At 31.8% G+C, this 24,754-nt stretch overlaps 5 protein-coding genes across 5 annotated transcripts; 2 read left to right on the forward strand and 3 right to left on the reverse strand.

The window, feature by feature from the left end:
* The first annotated feature begins 629 nt into the window (after nucleotides 1–629).
* Nucleotides 630–2,833, forward strand: LOC114174653 (tryptophan synthase beta chain 1-like). Its single transcript, XM_028059481.2, has 5 exons — nucleotides 630–1,019; nucleotides 1,136–1,495; nucleotides 1,576–2,009; nucleotides 2,116–2,210; nucleotides 2,296–2,833. Exons 1-5 carry the CDS (start codon nucleotides 690–692, stop codon nucleotides 2,478–2,480), a joined length of 1,404 nt encoding a protein of 467 aa, XP_027915282.2. The 5' UTR covers nucleotides 630–689; the 3' UTR covers nucleotides 2,481–2,833.
* A 366-nt stretch (nucleotides 2,834–3,199) lies between these two features.
* Nucleotides 3,200–5,420, reverse strand: LOC114174306 (ATP phosphoribosyltransferase regulatory subunit). The gene is made up of 4 exons (XM_028059131.2): nucleotides 5,125–5,420; nucleotides 4,863–5,054; nucleotides 4,700–4,765; nucleotides 3,200–3,816 (listed from the first exon to the last, which is right to left on the reverse strand). The coding sequence occupies exons 1-4, from the start codon at nucleotides 5,275–5,277 to the stop codon at nucleotides 3,661–3,663; spliced, it is 567 nt and encodes a 188-aa protein (XP_027914932.1). The 5' UTR covers nucleotides 5,278–5,420; the 3' UTR covers nucleotides 3,200–3,660.
* A 38-nt stretch (nucleotides 5,421–5,458) lies between these two features.
* EGY3 (ethylene-dependent gravitropism-deficient and yellow-green-like 3) lies at nucleotides 5,459–8,988 on the reverse strand. The gene is made up of 6 exons (XM_028059130.2): nucleotides 8,276–8,988; nucleotides 7,941–8,138; nucleotides 7,270–7,494; nucleotides 6,691–6,929; nucleotides 6,211–6,365; nucleotides 5,459–6,005 (listed from the first exon to the last, which is right to left on the reverse strand). Exons 1-6 carry the CDS (start codon nucleotides 8,816–8,818, stop codon nucleotides 5,650–5,652), a joined length of 1,716 nt encoding a protein of 571 aa, XP_027914931.2. The 5' UTR covers nucleotides 8,819–8,988; the 3' UTR covers nucleotides 5,459–5,649.
* A 452-nt stretch (nucleotides 8,989–9,440) lies between these two features.
* LOC114174700 (uncharacterized) lies at nucleotides 9,441–11,069 on the reverse strand. Its single transcript, XM_028059526.2, has 3 exons — nucleotides 10,355–11,069; nucleotides 10,155–10,239; nucleotides 9,441–10,053 (listed from the first exon to the last, which is right to left on the reverse strand). Exons 1-3 carry the CDS (start codon nucleotides 10,838–10,840, stop codon nucleotides 9,557–9,559), a joined length of 1,068 nt encoding a protein of 355 aa, XP_027915327.1. The 5' UTR covers nucleotides 10,841–11,069; the 3' UTR covers nucleotides 9,441–9,556.
* Nucleotides 11,070–12,954: 1,885 nt separating this feature from the next.
* LOC114174009 (thymocyte nuclear-like protein) lies at nucleotides 12,955–13,831 on the forward strand. The gene is made up of 2 exons (XM_028058731.2): nucleotides 12,955–13,480; nucleotides 13,604–13,831. Exon 1 carries the CDS (start codon nucleotides 12,995–12,997, stop codon nucleotides 13,460–13,462), a length of 468 nt encoding a protein of 155 aa, XP_027914532.1. The 5' UTR covers nucleotides 12,955–12,994; the 3' UTR covers nucleotides 13,463–13,480; nucleotides 13,604–13,831.
* Nucleotides 13,832–24,754: the final 10,923 nt, after the last annotated feature.

The raw sequence follows: 24,754 nt of genomic DNA on the forward strand, positions 1-24,754 counted from the left end.
TTATTAATATATATTTGATTTAGAAAGTTTTGACAGACTTTCAATTTATTTTTATATAATGAGCAACATATTATATTATAATGTTTTCATCTTCGTCGCTTTTTATTAATTTTAAAAATAAATTTGTTTTTATTTTTCGTCAATATATCTGTTAAAAAATATCTTTTACATGTTATTAAATGGGATCCCATTGTTAATTTTAAAACAATTTACATTGTTTGTTTTTTCCATAATCAGTTTACACTCGTTATTTATTTTTTAATTACAGTATTATTCTCAAAAGAGGTCTCTTACTTAAAAAAAGATAATTTTCATTCAAATTAAAGGGAGTGGTACAAATTTAGAGTAAGTAGGATGTGAATGAGGATAAGTGTTTCGTGGAGTTGAGATTTGAACTTTCTCTGTATTCCCGGATAGAAAAATATGAAAAAATAAAATGAAAAAAGCAATTATCGTGTTGAAACACGTTTAAAATATTTATGTGTCCAAATATTTTGTTTTCAAGAAAAATAGTAATTCCACTTTCAATATTTAAAGTCCGTGTTGAAATTGTAATGTTAAAAAGTGAACGCGGTGACATGACCCATGCACACTATAAATATAGCCTGTGAAGAGCCATTGTTGCAATTGCAAGCAAACAGAATTCTCTATCTTCCTCCTCACTCACACAGAAACACCATACAATTCTTATGGCTTGTAAACTGCAAGGAACACTCATCAGGTGCCATTCCAGAAGTAGCAAGTTCATAGATCAGAAAGAGCGCGCTGCTTCTGTGGTGGCTCAAGCTCTCGTCACTCACCAAACTAAGCTCCCTCAGTTGAGCGTTACCTACGTCCCCCCTCCAACACCCTCAATGGACAAAAACCCTTTCGAAACTGCCCAGAAGAAGGAACTTCCCATTTCTACTTCGGGAAAGTTCGGTAGGTTTGGAGGCAAATTTGTACCTGAAACGATTGTAGCCTGTTTGAGCCAGCTTGAAGCTGAGTTCAAAAAAGTCATGGCCGACGATGCTTTTCAGGTTAATTAATTACCCGAATTCATCAAATTCACTCTTATACTATAATAGCTTAATGTTTATATATATATAGAACAATTGAAAGCCTTTAATTTAACCTTTAATGGTTGCTCCCACAGGCAGAGCTGGCGGAGGCGTTAAGAGACTATGCTGGCAGAGAGACACCTCTGTATCACGCCAAACGATTGTCGGAGTATTATAAGAGCAGAAACAATGGGACGGGGCCTGATATATACTTAAAGAGAGAGGATCTCAACCACGGTGGCTCTCACAAGATGAACAACGCTCTTGCGCAAGCCATGATTGCTAAACGCATGGGATGCAAAAGCGTGGTCACCGCCACTGGTTCTGGACACCATGGCCTTGCCACAGCAGCAGCATGCGCAAAACTTGCTTTGGAGTGCACTGTTTTCATGGCAGCCAAAGACATCGAAAGACAGTATTCAAACGTGCGGTTGATGAAGCTGCTAGGAGCTCAGGTATAAACCATTTTCTCTGTTTTTTACCAAACACGAGCGTGTGAAAAGAAGCAATTAGTAATCAGTTTGTGGATGCGTAGGTTGAAGCAGTTGATGGAGGGTTCAGAGATGCAGCATCGGATGCGTTTCGGTGTTGGGTGGGGGATTTGGAAAATAAATACCATTTGACGGGTTCGGCGGTGGGACCACACCCATGCCCGAGCATGGTTCGGGAGTTTCAGTCGGTGATAGGGAAAGAAACGAGGACGCAGGCATTGGAAAAGTGGGGAGGGAAGCCAGATGTTCTGGTGGCTTGCGTGGGGACAGGGTCAAACGCTTTGGGTCTGTTTCATGAGTTTGTTGATGATGAAGATGTAAGGTTGATTGGAGTTGAAGGTGGAGGTCTGGGACTTGAGAGTGGTAAACATTCTTCAACGTTGAGCAAAGGAGAAGTGGGTGTGTATCATGGGGCCATCAGCTATTTACTACAGGACGAACATGGCCAAATTATCCATCCACATTCCATTGCCGCTGGGTCAGTGATTAAAATATTAGGGTTATTTAGTATTTGATATCTTTCCCACGTCACAAACATTAACCTTAAAAGCTTACTAACCCACATATTTGATACGAACTTGCAGAATGGAATATCCAGGAGTTGGTCCAGAGTTGAGCTTTCTTAAAGAAAGTGGGAGAGCTGAATTTTGTGCTGCAACTGACGAAGAAGCTCTTGATGGTACTACTTTGGCCAAAAACATTTGTTACCATTTGAGTTATGAAAAACATTATACGAATTACTAATCCACTGACATAATGTGCAGCTTACCAAAAACTATGCAAATTAGAGGGCATATTTCCATCCCTGGAGGCAGCACATGCATTGGGTATCTTAGAAAAATTGGCTCCCACACTCAGCGATGGTACTAAAGTGGTTGTGAACTGTAGTGGGCGTGGAGATAAGGATGCGGCTATAGTCTTCAATCGTCGACTCTTGGACCCACAATGACAAAAACAGTAGTGGAGACCTGAATTACTTAACTATTGTTTCTACTTAAGCTCAATACCACCTTTGCTAATGATATACCAAAAATATACATATGCATACATTGGTATAGCCTAGTGTAGGATATGGTCATCAATAATTATTTTCAGACCATTGACCTCATCATATATGTTTATCTGTATATAGAAAAAGGGTCTCAACCAAAAAAGAGATCAAATCTTTGCTGAGATTTGTTTTAATCAATTAAAAAAGTCATAGATCCATTTCTTCCTTAGAAATGAATAATGACAATAATTGTATTCTAGGACCCGACATGATTGTCGATTTGTGAAATAAATTAATAGAAATTGGTTGTATATTGTTTTCTTCTTCTCGTCTCTCTCTAAAATATAATTTGAAAAGGAGATCTTATCTTTGTAAAGAAATGATAATACATCATTACTCTTCAGGGACCAGAACCACTAAATTTGTTAAATAAGGATAGTTCATTCTATGATTCTATCAGTATGACCCTGAAAAGTCTCCTGAAAATGGCCATCTTCAAGTAATGCTGGCATACTTGAAGTACCAGTGGTCTCTTGGAGAGGATTCAAAGCGCAGAGAAGCATTTATTAGGCTTCAGGTATTATATGTCTTTATTAAGCTACTCGGTAAGCAAATAAATGGGGGAAAGCTTGGCATAAATGGGCATTATTCAACACAGCAATGATGTCTCAGTACACTTTAAGAGGTTTCACTGATGTTGCAGCACAATTTGTTGTTGCTGCTGCAACAGGATACTTTCATTCTATAGCATGTGCAGCAAATTCCAAAGGTGTCGATGGTAGTTTACAGGTAAGTTACAACTTCTGTTATAATATGAAATCATCCACACATGTATCTATGAATTTGGACAATACTGGCAATGACAAGTATTTCAAAGGCTATAGCATGTGCAGCAAATTCCAAAGGTGTCGATGGTAGTTTACAGGTAAGTTACAACTTCTGTTATAATATGAAATCATCCACACATGTATCTATGAATTTGGACAATACTGGCAATGACAGCGCAGCAGCTTCCTGTGTTCTTTATTCTCTGCCAAATAAGAATTGCAGCAATGTAAGCTTCCAGTACCAGTGTAAAGTTTTCTCTAGTCTTAATCGTGACTTGTTTGTTCATGTCAAAATGAGTAAATTGAACTGTTCAAGTCACGGGCTGTGCACCATTATTCCAAGCATTGCGCATATCTAGTTGATCCATTTTTTGGTGTCGGCTTTGTTGCAAAAAGCTAACACCAGACCATATCCCACGGATTAATAAGATGCTTACAAACACTACACTTCCAAGCGTGCATAACACCTGCGTTGAATTATACATCAGTACCAAAATGTTTAAGGGATACTGCAAAGGCAAAAGCTTGAGAGTTCACAACGAGAATGCATCTATTTTTCACTTTCTGGTCCATGCCAAATATCAAATGGAAAAATCATCACCCTTATATTGTAAGGAAGTTTAATTACTTATTCAACATTTTTTATGTTTTAATCTACACACTTACAAATTACTCGCTTTACTCCTTAACCATACACTTCTTTTAGCTCGTTTTAGTCTTTACACAGTCCAAAAAAGATTAAAAACATGTGTATGAATTAAAATTAGTAGTTTTAGATGTTGAAATTTAAACAAAGATTATGCAAGTAAATGGATCAAACAACTGCATACATAACCTACATTTTGACATCAATTTTGCAGATATATCTGAACCATAGGTGTCCCACCTACGCGCCTAGTCATTTTCCCTAGAAAGAAATCTGTTCCAAAACAGGACATGGTTCATTTGACTCCAGTCATTTGCAAAGAGTGGTCTTGTCACTTTAAGACCATGTCATTGGTTTTAATCACAGAAACACCCTTTCCCCAGGGGCAAAAGGCTGCACAAGACCCTACCTAGACGAACCCCGTGAACTAGGACAACCCCTCTGTACCTGGATCCCATCATTAGTGAGTTCTCATGTTCTATGCTGCTTTGCATAGCAGTAACCTAACAAAAAACTTAGCTAAACAGATTGAAATCACTAAATGGTATCGTATAGAATGTCAAAATCCCATATCTAAAAGAATGCAGTTGTCCACAATCATCGTTAAATACCCAAAAAGTTAGAAGACAACAAAATTCTAGAAATGGGATTCAGTAATGATCTTAACAATGTTAATGCCCATTATAAATAAACGAAAACGGTACCTGAAGAAACGCCTTCAAAATCCACAGGAAGGTCAGAAACAGTGTCCCATTCACAGAAAATCCGACCTGTACTAAAAAAGAGGTTAAATTTCATCCCCGATAAAAAATCCGGAGTTGCAGAATCGCGATAGAATTGGCAGAAGAAGAAATTAAGCAGCCTAACCAAATGGGTGGAGATGGGGAAAGGGAGAACGGATCGAACTGCTTTCCTTGCTCTCTTTGACACCTTCTTGAAGACATTCTGAACGAACCTCACCAGTAGATCCAGACTCCGATCCTCATCGTTTTCATCGTCCTCGTCGTCGCTTACTGGATGCATCCACTTGCGAGGATCATGGACCAAAGTCCTGCGACTCTGAAACAAATTGGACTGTAATCACAAAAGAACAGAACGAAAAGGGAAATGGAATTGATGAAAAATGAACCTTAAATAGAGAGAAGTTGGAGACGCGTTGACCAGGAATGAAAGCATGGTGAGTGCAGAGGACAATCGGGTATGCAGGAAGGTCAGAATTAAGGGTAAGAGAACCAAATAACGGGAGACCACCAGATTTAACCGTCACTGCAGAGAATGACATAATTAACTTCACCCTTAACACTATCGTGATTGTCCTTCTATTTATATATGAGTGAGTATGTTTAAAGTAAAGAATTTCTTGTACAAAACTTTCTTCTTACACCTGGGCTGGTGTCATCAACTATATTCTTGTATCATACTTTATTATTATTATTCAAACAAAATTTAATCTTTCATCAATGTAACAAGAAGATGATGTTTGGGAGCTCGTGATTTGCAATTCAAAGTTTAAATGGCAGCTATAATTACAATTAGCCATCTTGAATTCTTGATTATGATTACATGACAAAGAAACACAGTTCTATCTTGTGGAGAATATGTTAAACGAAAATCACACTACATAATTTCGTATACCTACATACAATTATTACATTTATATGTCACCCCTGAAAAATGGACCACTGAGGAATGAAGAGGAGAATGTGCCTCCGCCATTGGGGAAAAGTGTGAGGAAACAGATGAGGCCAAGGATGATGCCCCAAGCGTATCTGCTTTCCCCTAGAGGGGTGATCTCGTCTTTGGCGGGTATTTCCTCTCCACCCCGAAAAAATGTTGCAAACAATCCCCATGCCAGGCACAGAACACTACCACTGAGGCCACCAATACCGAGTAACAGTGAAGTTGCAAAAGATAAGAGAGTAGCAGTGTTTCTGCCAAACATGGCTTGAGCAATGCGTCCTCCTTCTAGCCTCCCACATGGCAACAAGTTCAAAGAAGTCACCACCATCCCTGCATAATCATCAAATTCAAATTTCTATCCATTGATTCAACCAAAACAATCCAATTTACCATATTCATGACCTCAAGTAATTTTAACAAATGCCACTTGGCCTGGACATTATATAAATTTTAGATCTTAGGTTGCAAAGAATGTAGAGTTGCACTGTTTATTGTCAAAAAGGAGGTATAAAGGCAGAAATCTCAACAAACCCACCTAAAAGCCCAGCAAATGCAAGCGGATCAACAGGAACTCCAACACCTTCCACGGCATAAGGTAATACATTTCCAAGATCGTCTGTGTAAGGTCCAATAACGTATTGGATGAAAGAAAGTAAAGGGTTGTTATAGAAAAATTGAGGCCGTATGTACCTGAAAATAAACAGTAAGCAATAATAATGAGAAGTAATGTCGCCAAGCATGTTAGCTGTACTGTAATGCATGGAACTTACATGGCGAATATCAGACAAGGATTTCTGTTGTTTGTTCTTGCTCCCCATATTATTATTGTTGTAAATTTTAATGTATAGTACTTAATGCATGTTAGGCTTATTGCGTAGATCATAAGTTTATGGTTCTGGCAAATTATGTTCACTTAAATTTAAGTTTCCTTTCCTTTTCTTATTGACCAAAGAAAAAGCATTAATAGGAAAGAGATAGCTGCGCTTCTAGAGAAGGTAACATGTGCAGCACTCACAATGCATTATCACCCCCATTAAAGCTTCCATCAGCCACAAACGCAGCAATAGCAAGCAGTAGTGAAGTTAAATATGCACTAGCAGTACGAGCTACAGGAATGTCAAAAAGAGCTTTCTTGTTTGGGAGGAGAGATTCATAATTGTTCATCACTCCCAAGCAGCCTGTCCAATTCGATGGCACCAGGAAGGAAGGGCTAAGCTTAACACCATAACGGGCTGCGGTTACCCTGGTAGTTATCTGCATAATGAAAAGAATACACCAATGTATCAGTCAGGTGTTGGAGATTGTCTGTTTAGTTTAACTCATGAAATCATCAAAATGAGGAAACTAATGAGCTACTGTCACAATGTCTCTTGCAGATAATGCTTTCCATCCAGTAAACAACAACGCCATGTGGCAATAAAACTATTTCAAATTTTCTTTAGGCTTTATTCGTGAGTTTCTTGCTTGTAAAAAGATAAGCAAGCTACTTATTAGTTAGAGGATTATCAGTAAGGGAATAGTAAGTCGTAATCAGAACATGATAAAATGTGGAATAAACTACCACGTTTGGTGGAAATTCTGAAATATAACATACCTCTGAAACTCCCAGAATAAATAAGAAGCCACCAAATAGAGGCACAACATTAGCCAGATAGTCATCGACTGTGGCATCAGGTTTAAGGAAGAAGCCACTCATCAGAGCAACTGTTCCAAAGGTAGTAACAGCTAATAAAATTGCACTGAAATAGCCCAAAGGAGTACTCAGCTTAGTTGACTCAAATTGGAGATCCATTTCTGCTTTGGGTTGCACCACACAAGCCTGAAACAACACCGTGACTTTTACCAATTGGCCATCTAGCAAAGTATCTTTACAGCATTTTCTTTATGATCCGAGCAAGTGAAAAAAAAAAAAAAAACATGCAAAGCCAGAACGATGATGATAGTAAAGGTAGTAAAGGAGCATAGATTGTCACATCAATGCATGGAATGAATCGATTTGTTTGTGACATGAGCGGATGATGTGCGCAATTAACTGAAATAAGTGCCAAACTGTTAATGATTCAGAGCAGTGAGAGGTCCAAGTATTTTCCTCCGAAGTTTCTTTCATTGCTTAATTCACAAGACTGAAGTGATCCATCGAGTACTTTAGCAATTAAAGCATGTCTAACACCATGTAACAGTGACGGTCCACGCTCTAGAATGCAAAACTCGAAAAAGAAACCAAGAATTTAAAAACATTGAAATAAACGATGGGATAGTACTTACTTGTTTGGTAATGTCATTTGCTCTTTCTTCCATGAACCAGACCACGACATCTCGTCCTGCTGCATCAGAGAGCTTTTTCTCCAACTTGGGAATGACCTCATCGATGGGTTTCCTCAAATTGCCAATGAAAATGCCTCCATCTCCAAATCTTCGAACATCGGTTGCAAAGAAGGTGTCAAACCCAAAGCAACTCTTTAACTGCATAAAACCGAATTAAACTAAATTTAATTAGTAGGTACTCATCTTTCATGTACAGGTAGAGTAGCATAACATAGTACTATCGAAAAAGAATACAACAAATGAAATGGATACGAATTAGTGAGTGATGAGGTGACCTGGTTAAGATCAAGAGCCTTGAAAGTTTCCTCAGCCTTTTGCAGCCTCTCCTTTTCCCTGAGCAAGTTGTCACGAACCAAGGTGTTGAAAAGGCCCAAAAGGGGGTTAGAGTTGGTGGTTTCCCTGTCAAGTTGCTTGAGCTTTCTATCAGCCCTCTTCTTCTCAAGCTTTATGGCGGCCTCGATGGAGGGGTTGCCCATGAACTTCTTAGACTCCTCGTCGGCCTTCCAGTCCATTTCCTGTTGGGTGTCAGAATCGGAATCAGAATCAGACAGAGAACCAGAATCATGGTCCACGTCGTTTTCGGGAGCAACGGAAACAGTGGTAGTAGTGGAGGATTCAGTTTGTTGGTCGTCTTTGACGGAGGAGCCGGTGCAGGTGAGGGAAGTGCGTTTGGAGCAGAAAGAAAAAGAGAGACGGGTGTGGATGTTGGAATGCAGTGGAAAAGTGCAGATGGTCCTGCTGCCGGTGTTCGTGCTTGTGTTGGCGTTGAGAAGAACAGTGGAGGAAAGAGCAGAAAGTGTTGCCATTGGCACTGCCATTGGAAAGGAAGAGACGAAGAATGCTCTGTGTTTCCGTGTTTCTGTGTTTCTGTGTTTGTGTGATGATGGGTATGTATGAGTAGAACTGTTTGTGATTGTGAACGATGCCGAAGTTCATTCCAGAAGTCTGCAGAAGCTAAGTGAGTAATCGAAAGCGAAAGACACGACGACCCCACACTTCACTTCCCGCATGCTCTGTTCTCTTCTTTGGATTTTGTGGGACACGACATCACGCGCTGTCCTCGTATTATTTATTTATTTATGGTTACGGATAACATTCTCCTTCTTACGCTGCCACCTGGTGCCTCCTCTTGTCATTTTCCCCCTTCTACCTTACAAATGTACCATTCAAATTTTCAATTATGATAGTGAATGACAGTTTACCGTTTATCCAATTAATCATATGCTATTTTTGGGAGTTTTAGGAAAAACAATAAATGATTTTCTAATCTTCTCGTAAATAAGAGTTAACAAGAACAATCTATTTATGTTTGTTTGTCTTTTAATGTTTTGTATGTGTCAATTTCTTATTCCACTCAGGTTTTATTAGTGATGTGTTTCCTTCCGTATCAGTGATGTATTTCCTTCTATATTAATGTTGACCCATCAAATATTCGTAATTTGAACTAAATTCTGCAACGTGAATTTACCGCAACAGCAAGTAGATTCAAGAGTGATGCTAAAACTAAACCAAGCAAAGTACAGTTCCAGTGAACATGTTACATGGGCATGGCCTGCTTAAAATAAATCGATTATTTCGCTTACAATGTCGTCCGTGATTGAATCTCCTATCTCCATGCATATCTCCAAATTTACGATTTGGAAGCTTTTCCACTCTTCTGATATCACACAGGACTCTGCATGCAGCAGGTGCCTGATCTTTTTGCCTTCTCTGTATTGTTTCTCCAACACGTTAAAATGCTCATGTATGATATTCTGCAACCCCTCAGCTTCTGAAACTGCTTTGCTTGACACACTTTTACCTTCATTTTTATGAAACCCTTTGTCTTTTTCTACATGGTCAAACCGTAGCTGCTCCCTCTTTTCCAGGCTCCTTCTGTTTCTTCCGCACAAAGAAGCCGTCTCGACCATATCCTGTAGTTTGTCTTTTTTTGCACGTCTCAATTTCAAAATATTTGAGCTCGCCGCTAGCTTTCTTACATAGTCTCTAACAAGTTTCTGAGACAAAGTTGCAACAGCTGTTACCTGCTCCTCTGAACTTTTTAAGTGACACACTGTTCCATCACAACCCAAATAATGCAAGTTAAAAATTAAAATCAATGCATACGTGCTAGTACTTTTTTCTCCCCTTCTGGTTTTAGTGAAAGTGTCCAACCTGCATTGGGTAACGGTGCTTTCCATTTTGGTCCTCTACTATTCTCCTTTGAGCTCATCCAATATGGTTTGGTTCCTGCGTCAACCTGTTAAGCTTAATGAGTGAGTTTGCTTAAAGACGGTAATGGAATTGTGGTTGCATGTATACAATTATTATATACTAACAATAAGGTGATGAGAGCATGAATTTCCCTTGCTTACCTCTGATCTTTTTAATTGGGGGAGTGTGAATGTCTGAAACATATTCGCGGGCAAAACCTTGTGGGGAGGAGCATCATTGTTTGTAAAATGATGAGACATGGCCAATGTTTTCAGTGAACTTGTTTGTTGAGTTGCCTGAGTGTGTGCTGTTAAATATTCATGCACATAATACAGATCACTGTTGTCCTCTTCTTTCCAGTTTGAGAACTCCTGGTTGTCTTCTGTGGGGATGAAGTTGTGTAGTAGTGATCTTAGTATCCCTGTAGCATGCAGTAGCCGTTTCCTTATCTTGTGTAAATCATACTTGATGGACCATTTCAGATTCTTGGCTGAATAAAGGTGGTGAATGTTGGTACTCTCAGAGCTGCTGAAGTTCTTGAACATGTAACTTCTCTCGATGAGGTAGCTCTGCAACGAAAAAGGCTCTTGGTGGTGTTGGAGGTGTTCTCTTAGCTGTTTTGTGGATTGTTGGTCGGAAGTGTCCATTGAAAGGAGTGGTGAGTAGGAAATATGAATGATAGAAGGTAATTGAAGGTGGTTGTATTTGACAATGGAGGGAGGAGCGGTAGTGGGAGAGTAAAGCAAGAGGTTGGTGGAGTGGGGAAGAGGAATATAAGCATAGGAAATAGTTTATTTGACCGGGGAACCAGAAAGCTAAAGCTTGGTAACATAGCAATCAATTGGTGGTGCCAACATGTTTAGTGTGTGCAATCTCTTGATTGCTTTGCTTTCTTGAGGCTTATGTGTTGCACAGGATGTTATGTCAATCTTTATGAGTTTGGTTTCGTATATGAGGAAGGCTCTATCATTCTGTCATGTCCCTGTCTATTTCCTTTTGTGAATCAGAATATTTTTGGACTATTATATAAAATTGAGCATGTGGGTGGGTCTTGCATTTGGTAATGGCCATATTACTTTATTCCTTTGGCCAAAGCAAAGCATGAGTGAGATAAGTTAATGAGAGGTTTAGGCCTCCAACACATTGTTTTCTGACTTGTTAAAGGAGAATTTAGCCTTCAAAGGAGGGCAAAGTGGGTGTGTCCATTGTACAATAGCTCACGTCCTTTTAAAATGGGCTTTGGTAATCCTTCTTTTCTGGTTGAGGTACAAATTTTGCGTTGTCCTTAAGAAAATGAGTGTCCTTTTGTGTAGGGTGCCTGATATCTGAAGCTCAACCCCCTCATGTTTTCTCATAAAAAAACGATAACCACCATCTTTTTGTCTTCATCATTTCAGTTAACACACATGTTGGTGCAGGAGCAATGATTCATCACCACTGCGTACAAGTTCTTGTAACAATGTAGTAATGAAAATACTGAACTTTGACATGATAATTAATGATGGTGAGATTGAGTGCATTAATCGTTGGGTTCTTGCACGCGTTTCTTTTCGAATCTCTATTATCTAATTCATTCTTACCATTACTCTACTTTTTGTCCAAACCTGATTCTTTACAGCAATGAATGTGTCTGAAATCCAGATTCATAATCATAAAGAAAAATGCCAGCAGTCACAGGAATTGGAAAATGTGATTATGAGATGATAAAAACTATATAAATGAAGAAAATAATTTACCATTTGGCTTTGCTTGCAGTGTCTGATAAAAACACACAACAGGCCAAATGAGATGCAGACAAAAAACCAGAGAAGCTCTGAATTAAGTACAAGGAGCCGTATCATATGTAACCTGTTTTTTTATTTTATTATTTTATAATCTCACTCACTTTATTGAATTTTTTTTAACAAACTTAAGGTTGTAATTTTAGACAAACTTGAAACCATTATTATATGGAGATGCTATAATAGATTAAAAAAAGTCAATGTGAAATGTGTCACCCTCTTTCTTAAAAGATTATGTTTAAATTAACTATTTTTGTAAAATGTTCATGATAACTATGTAAGTTTATTTTTAAAAGATTTTATGTTACCTTTTCTATAAATTAAAAGCTAATGCCATAAAGACACTTTCATTTAACCTAAAGAATCATACCCTGATTTATCATTTTTAAATGGTAAAGGAACTTCTTTTTTGTGTGGTTAGCTACTGAGTTCAAAATTGAAGATAGGGAATAATGTCTGATCAATGGGGTTAGTAATAATGAGGATGGAGAGAAATAAGATAAGATACCAAATAATTGGTGAAGCTAGAGTTAGATTCCACTACAGATGGAAAAGAAAATAAAAAATAGAAGAGCTTCTTCACCTTTAATTTTTTATTAGAAATGAAAAGGTTACGGAGGTTTAGATTGAGAAGAAGAAAGTTTAAAAAAAAAAATAATAATAAACAACTTATAATAAATTTAATTACCTTATAATAAAAAAATTAAATTAATCTAGTAATATAATAAAAACTACAATAATATTTTTAGTTGAATTAAAATTAAAGTTAATTAATTTATACAACTAAACACAATATTTAAATTTATTTTATGAATAATATTTCATAAATTTACAGAAAAAAAAAGAAGATTTAATGCAATTTTATATTTTTTTTATAGAACCTTTTTCAATTCTTATTTATTCATCATCTTTTGAATGGATTAACATATTAATTTTAATTTGGGTGTTATCTTGGATGAGTAATTTAAAATGATTGATTTTGAAAGTAGGGTTAAATAGGCGGGAGGAGATTTGGGGAAAATGGTGAGAAGAGAGAGAGAGATGGCAAAGAGAGAGAAAGAGGAGGAAAAAGAGAAGAAGCAGAGGTATCTCTTGAAAACGGAACCGTCGGAGTGGTCGTGGGAGGACCAGGCGGCGAACGGAGGCATAAGCAATTGGGATGGGGTAAAGAACAAGCAGGCCCAGAAATATCTGAAGTCCATGTCCATCGGCGACCTCTGCTTCTTCTACCACTCTGGTTCCAAGGCCCGCCGTATCGTCGGCGTTGTCTCGGTGGTCCGCGAGTGGGACGGCGATGCAGTGGACGTGAAGGCCGTTGGAGAGATGAGGAGGCCGGTGGACTTGAAGGAGATGAAGCATTTCAAGGATTTTGCTCTCCTCAGACAACCTCGGCTTTCTGTTGTCCCTGTTCCCGACCTCATTTGGGACCAAATCTGTCTGTTGGGAGGCGGCTACCACGGCGACTCCCACGGTGACTCTTCTCCCTGATTTCACGACTCTCACATTGTATGTAAACTAACTTCTTTTTTGCTTTCTGCTTTCCGTTAAGTAACTACTTTTCTTTACCGTTCTCCTTTCCCCTGTAAATTTCTACCTCAGTTTCTACTTACCATCATTCAACTAAATTAGGTAATTGCAACCCTAACCCTAATCTTCACCGCCACCACCGTCACTGGGTAAAGTGTCTTTTCGTCTCCTCAATCTCAGAGATGAGACGTGTGGGCTTCTGCCTATTCATGTTGGGCCTCTCTACCTGTATCTGGGCCATTGTCCTTCAAGAAACGATCATCCTTTTTTTAAAAAAAAAAATATGTATTTCAACCTAAAAAATATAGGTTGATAAAGTATTTTATTGAACTGTAATATCCTAACTTAATTTATATAATAATTTTAATATTAAAATACCTATAAAATATGAGTACGATGACTGATCAAATTTATATAACTATAGTATATAAATGTAATTATAAAAAGGAAATGTTTATAACTAATTTTCTTAATTAGCACAGAAGTTAATTACTTTTAATATTGGAGTGTCAAAGACTAAAATGTATTATGCTTTAATGGAGTGTCAAATAACATCTAAAAACATTTTAAGGTAACAAAAAAAAAAATCTTTCTAGCTATATATAAGAATATCATAGAAGCATGACTAGATTGTTCTTAACTTCTAGTAACACTTTTTTTTTACACTATTCTTTATTTACAAAATAATTGAGCCATTATTCAAGATTTCTACTCTTTAAAACTAAATTAACTGTTGGTGGCATTTTTTTTTTCTCTTTAGATTCAGTTGTCGGCCTAATAGTGATTCTAACAGTGACAAATACTAGAAAAAAACATATAAATAATTATAAAAATTTGTTGAAGAGTGATTCTAACAGTGACAAATACAGAAAAAAACTTATAAATAATTCTAAAAATAATTGTAAACTAACATTAAGGTTGGTGACAATAATATCATCTACCTGCTCATCTTTAAAAATAATATTTTTTCACTGAAGCCAAATTGATCGTACTTGATCAACATTTTTCTGTATTTCATTATTGTTAGATAATTACGTTCTAACAATTTGATTAGTAAACAACTTGTCAAAACCAGTCAACGATGCACATTGTTATATTAAATTTCATATACTTGTGTTGGATTGGATTAAATCAACCTGCTCATTTTTGTGTCATTAATTAAAAAAGTTTTGACATGACATGTTTTTTTACAATTCTACTCGTTATATCGAATTTAATATAAAATATTCCTTTGAAATAAATTATAGCAAAAGTCCACTATAGTACACACGTTAAAATAAATTCAATGGTTATATTTTATTATTACACTATGATTTACTTACCAATACAGATATAAATACTTTCTTCTTCTTTTTTCATCTATTTTTGGGTTGATCCTAATAGGTTTAAGTAATGTAAAAAGGAGTTAAGAAATCGATTTTTAGAAGTCTATTTCATGTGACATTCAAAAGAAAAAGAAAAAGAAAAACAAAACAAAACTTTGAACTTTGAATAGATTTTCGGACTTAATAGCAATTTGGTATTGCTATTATTCCCATAACAATATCGGGCAGTTTTTTCCAGAACTTCCAGAAAATTCTTTCAGTATCTATAAATTTTTATATTTACTTCTATATTTTTGAATGCTGTAATCTAAAATATATATTTTATATTTTGTATTTGAGAATATATAATTTCAAATACAAATTTTCATAATCTAGAAATTATTATCCCAAATATATTTTATATTTTACAATTATATAATTTAAAATATTTTATATTTTATATTTTAAAATGTATAATTTAAAATATAAGAAATTGTATTTCTAATTATATATTTCGAAATAAAAAATTGATAGAAATTATAGAAGTAAAGGAAGAAATGGCCACAGTATCAATGGATTCAATATTTTACAGTTGGGCCATGATTGTTGTTAGGACCAATTGACTGAGTCACGTATGTCCTATCCAAATATCTAATTGCCTTTACTATTTCCACACCCTGTCTTACCGTTACCATGCATAACTATTGGATTTGTAATTATTTATTTTATTTGTTTCTAACATTTCAATCTCAATGAATAGATAACGAAATCGAAGGATCTGTCATTTTATATTTAAATATTGTTAGAAGTATTAAATAATGTTTAAATAAATTAGATTAAAAACCTATAAATATAAATAGCACTAGTTATAAGACTTATCAATTATATTTTAAAGTAAAACATATTTTATACTTATCACAGTCACTTTTGAAAATAAACTAAGAATTTCAATATTAAGTCTCACTAAAATCTTGTCATGATCACTATAATACTATATTCTAGTTGTTGAATAAATAAAAGAAATATTTATTTATATAACTAAATGAATAAATATTTGTATGTATGAAATATTTTATAATTTAAACTTATAATCAATAAATATTTACAAACAATAGAATTACATTTTAAATTTATGATAAACAATTTATATTTTTTTGTAACGATATTATTAACTAATAACTTTTTTTTAAAAAAAGGTCAATTTTAACTATTTTAATGATATTTTAACCTTTGAGAACTTATGTGATGTGTTAGGCTATTTTAATGATATTTGAACCTTTGAGAACTTTATGTTATGTGTTGGGCTGGAATAGATTAATGAGAGGAGAAATAAGAGAATTGATGGAGAAGATAAAATTTTGTTAATTTTGAAGTCTAATTTGGTCTTAAAAAATCAGCTTATAACATAAATTTTATAATTATTTTGTTAGAAGTTTCACCTTGACTATAAATAAGATAATTTTGTAGTATATAAGTAAGGTGCAAACTTCACATTACAAGTTAGTTTTGTGGGGTTGAATTAGATTTAAAGACTACTTCCTAACATGGTATCAGCGAGATTTTCTGGACATGCTTGGTGTTTCACCCACTATCTGGCCAATGACGGACCACCAATTTCTAAACCCATTTACGAGATGTATATATCTCGACATGAGGGATGTGCATTAAAAAGTGGATTACAAATCTTACTTTACAAGCCAAAGTTTACTTCCTAACATATTTAAATATTATAAAATCGTTTTATATTTTAGTAACATGGATCGAGTTAAGAAATAAGGTGTGAAAATGAAAACGGAATGGTTTGAGTATTAAAAATGTTTTCTACTATTAACTCAACAAAGAGGTGTAAAAAGAAAGGTTTAATTAATCGTAAGGTACCCAGTTTGGTACTAGAGTGTCAAATTGGTACCCGCTTTTAAAAAAGTGTCAATTACATCCCAACTTTTGAAAATTGCTCCAATTAGGTCCCTTTCAGACAGAGTTGACTAACGCCGTTAGTCAACGTACCACGTGTCAATTTGTGGTTTTTTTGATTTTTTTTTAAAAAATTTTAATTTTTTTTTTTTAATTTTTAATTTTTTTTTAAAAATTTTTTTAAAAAAAAATTAAAAATGCCACGTGTCAAGTCCCTGTGTGTGCCACGTGGCATTGTAATGCCACGTGTCAGTGTCACTATTAGATGTCATTGTGTTGATTTCGATTTGGTCCCCACATATGTCTTTTTGTTTCAATTTAGTACCTAAGTATGTGTATCTGATTCAATTTTGACCCAATTTTTTTTTAATAATTAAAATATTTTTGTAATCCATTTTTTATAAGATTAAAAATAATTAAGTATAAATATTTTTACAAAATTAAGTACTAATATTTATAATGTTTCTCTCAATTTCAGACCAAATTTATTATTTGTATGAATGTTATGCTATTTATAAGTACTAAAATGACTTTTACCACTAAATTTTAATATAAATATCAAATACTTAATTTTTTTTAAACTTTTATACTTAATTAATTTTAATTTTATTAAAAAATATTTTAATTATTAAAAATTATTAGGTCAAAATTGAATCAAATACACATAAGTAGGTACTAAATTGAAACGAAAAAAACATAAATGGGGACTAAATCGAAATCATCACAATGGCATCTGATAGTAACACTGACACGTGGCATTACAATGCCACGTGACACTGACAATGCCATGTGGCACACACAGGGACTTGACACGTGGCATTTTTATTTTTATTTTTTTAAATTTTTTAAAAAAAATTAAAAATTAAAAAAAAATCAAAAAAACTACAGATTGACACGTGGCACGTTGACTAACGGCGTTAGTCAACTCTGTCTGAAAGGGACCTAATTGAAGCAATTTTCAAAAGTTGGGATGCAATTGACACTTTTTTAAAAGCGGGTACCAATTTGACACTCTAGTACCAAACTAGGTACCTTACGATTAATTAAACCAAAAAAGAAAAGCACGCAATTCCTTTCTATATACCATATCAAATTTCTTCCAGCACCTATCATTCCGAATTTCATTTTCCAGAACAGAATAAACCAAATCTGGAAAATTTTTTTCGAAAGACAATCACCCCACTCTTATTACAGAAATAATTTTCCGGAAGCGAGCGAGGAATTTGATAGGGTGCAATAGCAAAAAAAAAGTAATAGAATATGGTGTTAAAAAGGCTTGGACTATTAGTCCAACATGCAAATGGAATGAAAAAGAAAAAATTGTAGTGTGAATAATAAAATAGACTTGAACTATTAGCCCAACATACAAATACAGTTAAGAAAAAAAAATAGATGAAAGAATTAAAATGTGGATTGAACACTATATTTTTTCTTTTTCACTCCTTTTGTAATTTTTTCTTCTTTGTCTTCTCTTACTTAGTCTTGCTATAATTTTTTTTTATGATATTACTTTTAAAATATAAATTTTATATTTTCAATTCATTTATTACTTTTTGTTTTATCTCTTTTTTATTTATTATCTACTTTTAAAATTTTTAAAAAATAAATTTTGTTTATTCAAATGAAATTTTACATATATATATATATATATATATATATATATATATATATATATATATATATATATATAAACATATTTAATCACGCTGAGCTATCTAAACTTCTTTGAAATAATCAGTCTCTTTTTTATGTAATTTATTTTGCCTATTCGAGATTTGAACAGTGACAAAAGCCTTTATCTTTAAGGGCCTCTTTACTTTCTCTCTTTCTCTTTGAAGAAAGACAAAGTCTTTTTTATATACTCAAATTTTAGTCTAGTTTGCTATAAGGGATGAAAGCTTCGACCGACTTATTAAGTAAAAAAATCTCTCGTTGCACACTTTATTGATAACTCTTTCAGGTCTTCTTTATTGGCTACATGCTATAGGAGCAATGTGTACACCACTGCGTCGAAACTATCTTCCTACCATTATTGTCCACTTCTATTTCATTCAAATTTAATTTTGGACCAACCACCCTAAGCCTAACCCTTAAACACACATATAGTAAAGTAAATCTAACAAATTGGGATCTTATTTCAAAACATTCATTCCTTTCATTCCACTTAGAACATAATTTACTAAAAAGATTTCTAGATATCTTCGTAGATTCCTTCAATAGTGTAAACCACTCAAAACACGTTCCTTGAATAAATAACTTATCCTCTATAGTTAACTACTTATTGATAAAGCCAACATATTTGTTTCACGGGATTGCCTCAAATGTATCTGCAAAAGTCAATGAACAACTTTAGTAATGACACTTATACAATTCTCAAACACAAATCAAATGTATGGTAACAAACATGCATACCTTACTATCAATGGAGCAATTACCATCTTCGATGTCCTTACTCATTGTAGATAACCTAAAACACTAACCAATTAACACAAAACAGAAACTAAGTACACCAAAAAAAAAAGGAAAATACTTTTAACAAAGTAGAAGCCAACACTTTCACTAAATTAGAAGCCAAAACAAAATACCAATCCACACATAGTATACAAACCTATGACCCAAAGTAATAGTATAGAAAAACATGGCATATATGGCACAACAAAAATGAATCTACAAAACAAATCAAACCAAGGGCTACAACAAGTGCTAAAACCGTGGCAAATATTAAACACCAAACACATACTACTTATGTGGCAAACACAATGCAACTTTTTTCATAAATAGAATAATTGACTTACAAAATACATTCAAACATCAGCAAAACAAATCAAATGAGGGGCTGCAACAACTGCTAAAATAGTGGCAAACTATTAAATACCAAACACAGACAACTTATGTGGCAAACACAATGCAACTTTTGACTTTACAAATAGATTCAAACATCAACATTTATCCAATAAGTTGGTATACATTTCTTCATGCAAAACCCACTCACAATGATAATAAATAAAGCTTTCATAACTACTCATAAAACCCTACCAACATTATCCTCATCCTCATCCACAATCCACAACACAACAATCAATTCCAAAGTCGCAACCAAACCCCACACCCAACGACTCTATCCCATCCACCAAATCAGAACATGAACCCTAATTTGCGGAGGAAGCCCAAATCGAACAAAAAGAAGTGGGTACTTTCTCCCAAACGCGGAACAAGTTGAAAAAAGAACGGAAAGAGAAGATGCACGCCTGATTTAATTTTTAAACTGGGACCTTTCAAGATGGAACGCAAAACTCAAGGCTGAAGTTTTGGAAGACAATATTGTTGTTCTCGTCAAAGAAAATGCAGTAGAACAATGAAACAAAAAATGATGCCCTTGCGGAAGAGAACGAAGAACAAGAGTGGAAGACAATTGTGGAACGAAAAAGAAGAGTAGAAGAAGAAAAGGGAACCATGTTGAAGAGTAGAGGAAGAGTGAAAAGTGTTGGTGAAATTACTTCCACACCCGTCTACTCTCTTTATTCATAAATAAAGATCGATTTTACCTATGTGACACTATGAGTTTGTCAACTTTGTCAAATTTTTCTTTGTTAGAAAATTTTTTCCTATCGCTTATTATAGGTTTATACCTAAAGAAAAATGAGTTTTTGATAAAAAATATTTTAATAAATTTGACAAACTTTCTATAAATAGGATTATAGTAGATTAACTTTTATCTTTTAATCAGTGGCAGATCTTGACGAAAATTGTTGGGGGAGCCAAAATAATACATCAAAAGTTTATACATTTAATTATTGTCACTGATAAAATAAAAATAAATACATAATTTAGTATAATAATAACTAAAAAAGAAATCACACATATCTAAAAAATTGTTAACAGAAAATTCAAAGATAATCAAACCACGCTTAAAATCCAGTTATAAAAAACATACAGTACAATACTTTTTTTTTCTATGTTCATAAAGTAAAAAATTAATATACAAGAGGCTAATTGAATAAACGATTAAACTAATATTTTACTATCAAGTGAGACAAGAGGGAATTACCTTCTTCTTTATTTCTTCGAGAATGGAAGAAAACCACAGAGAGATGAAAGCAAAAATAATATATCTTTTTATCTTAAAAAACAAAAGAAAATAGGTAAGAACAATTTGTGAGAAACTCAAGACATATAATAGAACCACAATTAAAATTTCTTTATAAAAAAATACATAGTATAATATTTTTTTTCTTCTATAATCATAAAAAAAAATAATATAAAACAAGCTCATTAAATAAATTATTAAACTAATATTTCACTATCAATTGAGACAAAAGAATTACCTTCTTTTTTTCTCCCTCGAGAATGGAAGAGAACAGAGGAGAAATAAGAGCAAAAGTAATAGAACCACAATTAGATATGGGAACAATTTTTGAGAAACTCAAGACATATAATAGAACCACAATTAAAATTTGGTTATAAAAAAACACTAGTACAATATTTTTTCTTCTATATTCATGAAATAAACAATTAATATAAAAGAGGATCATTAAATAAATTATTAAACTAATATTTCACTATCAATTGAGACTAAAAAATTACCTTCTTTTTTTTCTCCCATGAGAATGGAAGAGGACAAAGGAGAAATAAGAGCAAAAAAATAAGATTTTTTTTCTTCAAAAACAAGAAAAAATAGGTGAGAATGAAATATGAGAATAATTTGTGAGAAACTCAAACCATAATAAATAAAAAAATAAAAAATATCTTGATAAATATTTTTATTCTTTATTTTTTATTATGTCTAATTTTATATTTTATTATGTTTATAAAAAAATAAAATATTTAATTTAATATATATAATAAAAAAATTAAAATACCTAATATCTATAATAAAAAGAATTAAAATACCTATTATAAAAAAAATTCAAAATTTTTGGGACCATAATCCCCTGCCACCATTCTCCTTTGCCACTGCTTTTGATGAAAATAAAGTAATAAAAGTAGTACGTTTTTATCTTATTTAGTCGTTTGTCAAATTTTGTTAAGAAAAACTTTATTAAATGTATCATTTTTCATACCTAAAAGAGAAAAGAAAAACTAACAATTATTTTTCTAATATGTCATTTTTATTTAAAGATTTTTTTAATAGAACACGTTTATTGTAATACAATTATCTATTACATCTATTACATGTTAAGAAAAGAAGATACCACCAAAATTACTACAATACCCATTTTCTTTTATTGACACGTGTAATAGAAATTAGTTTTTTCGTCATTTTAAAACTCTAATACAAAAGGACACGGATTCAAATCCTACAAAAGTCAATTTATTTTTATTTTTTTTCATTTATTTATGATTTCAACTATAATATTAATTATAAATAATATTATTATTTGTATTATTTTTATAAGTATTAGTATTTCTAATTATTAATAATATATTATTATAATATTATTTATAGTGATAGTAGTAACTTATTATAATATTATTTATAGTGATAGTAGTAAAATTATAACAAATATTAGTATTATTATTATATGTTACTATTATATATTATTACTATTAGTATTATTAACATTATAAGTAGTAAAGTTATTATTCTTATTTGTAATATATAATATTATTATTATTATATATTTTTGTTAGTAATTACATCTCAATTTATATTAGATTATGATAAATTATTTTTTTGTCTTAAACTTAAAAAAAGGTATATTGATAAATATATGATTAGTTTAAAATTTTACTCCAATATTTCATTGTTGATGTTCATACCCATTCAAATTTGAAGGATTTGTCGACCATTATTGAATTATGTCAATCTTTGACAAAAACAAACAAATTAAAGATATTTTACTTGATTAATTGTCTGATTTATTTTATTTAACTCTTAATGTTTCATTTTCTACAACAAATATTATCAAAACAAAAATTGGAATAAGATGAAAGATGAATTTCTTGAATGCAATATGGTTATTTACATTCAAAAACCAATAACCGGAGATTTTTATTTCGAATAAATTATTGATGAGTTCAAAGTTTTTTACTATATAATTTTAACTATAATATTAATTATAAATATATTATTATTTGTATTATTTTTTATAAGTATTAATATTTCTAATTATTAATAATATATTATTATAAATATTATTTATAGTGATAGTAGTAAAATTATAACAAATATTAATATTATAATAATAATAATAGTTATTATTATTATATGTTACTATTATATATTATAACTATTAGTATTATTAACATTATTAGTAGTAAAGTTATTATTCTTATTTGTAATATGTAATATTATTACTATTATATATTTTTGTTAGTAATTACATATCAATTTTTATTAGATTATGATAAATTATTTTTTTCTCTTAAACTTAAAAAAAAATAGGTATATTGATAAATATATAATTAGTTTAAAATTTCACTCCAATATTTCAATGTTGATATTCATACCCATTCAAATTTGAAGGATTTGTCAACCATTATTGAATTATGTCAATCTTTAACAAAAACAAACGAATTAAAGATATTTTACTTGATTGATTGTCTATTTTATTTAACTCTTAATGTCTCATTTTCTACATAAAAGATTATCAAAACAAAATTTGGAGTAAGATGAAAGATGAATTTCTTGAACGCAATATGATTATTTACATTCAAAAAGGAATAACTGGAGATTTTTATTCCAAATAAATTATTGATGGGTTCAAAATTTTTTACAATATGATTTCAACTATAATATTAATTAAAAATAATATTATTATTTGTATTATTTTTATAAGTATTAGTATTTCTAATTATTAATAATATATTATTATAAATATTATTTATAGTGATAATAGTAAAATTATAACAAATATTAGTATTATAATAATAATAATAGTAATTGTTGTTGTTATTATTGTTATATGTTACTATTATATATTATTACTATTAGTATTATAAACATTAGTAGTAGTAAAGTTGTTATTCTTATTTGTAATATATAATATTATTACTATTTTTGTTAGTAATTACATCTCAATTTATATTAGATTATGATAAATTATTTTTTTTTGTCTTAAAATTGAAAAAAGGTATATTGATAAATATGTGATTAGTTTAAAATTTTACTCCAATATTTCATTGTTGATGTTCATACCCATTCAAATTTGAAGGATTTGTCGACCATTATTGAATTATGTCAATCTTTGACAAAAACAAACAAATTAAAGATATTTTACTTGATTAATTGTCTGATTTATTTTATTTAATTCTTAATGTTTCATTTTCTACAACGAAGATTATCAAAACAAAAATTGGAATAAGATGAAAGATGAATTTCTTGAATGCAATATGGTTATTTACATTCAAAAACCAATAATCGGAGATTTTTATTTCGAATAAATTATTGATGAGTTCAAAATTTTTTACTATATAATTTTAACTATAATATTAATTATAAATATATTATTATTTGTATTATTTTTATAAGTATTAATATTTCTAATTATTAATCATATATTATTATAAATATTATTTATAGTGACAGTAGTAAAATTATAACAAATATTAATATTATAATAATAATAATAATAATAGTTATTATTATTATATGTTACTATTATATATTATTAGTATTAGTATTATTAACATTATTAGTAGTAAAGTTATTTCTCTTATTTGTAATATGTAATATTATTACTATTATATATTTTTGTTAGTAATTACATCTCAATTTTTATTAGATTATGATAAATTATTTTTTTGTCTTAAATTTAAAAAAAATAGGTATATTGATAAATATATGATTAGTTTAAAATTTCACTCCAATATTTCAATGTTGATATTCATACCCATTCAAATTTGAAGGATTTGTTGACCATTATTGAATTATGTCAATCTTTGACAAAAACAAACAAATTAAAGATTTTTTACTTGATTGATTTTCTAATTCATTTTATTTAACTCTTAATGTTTCATTTTCTACGACGAAGATTATCAAAACAAAATTCGGAATAAGATGAAAGTTGAATTTCTTGAATGCAATATGGTTATT

The sequence above is a fragment of the Vigna unguiculata genome, chromosome 2 (assembly GCF_037176805.1).
Source record: "Vigna unguiculata cultivar grain cowpea cultivar isolate G323 ecotype 2 chromosome 2, ASM3717680v1, whole genome shotgun sequence".
Taxonomy (NCBI): Eukaryota; Viridiplantae; Streptophyta; class Magnoliopsida; order Fabales; family Fabaceae; genus Vigna; species Vigna unguiculata.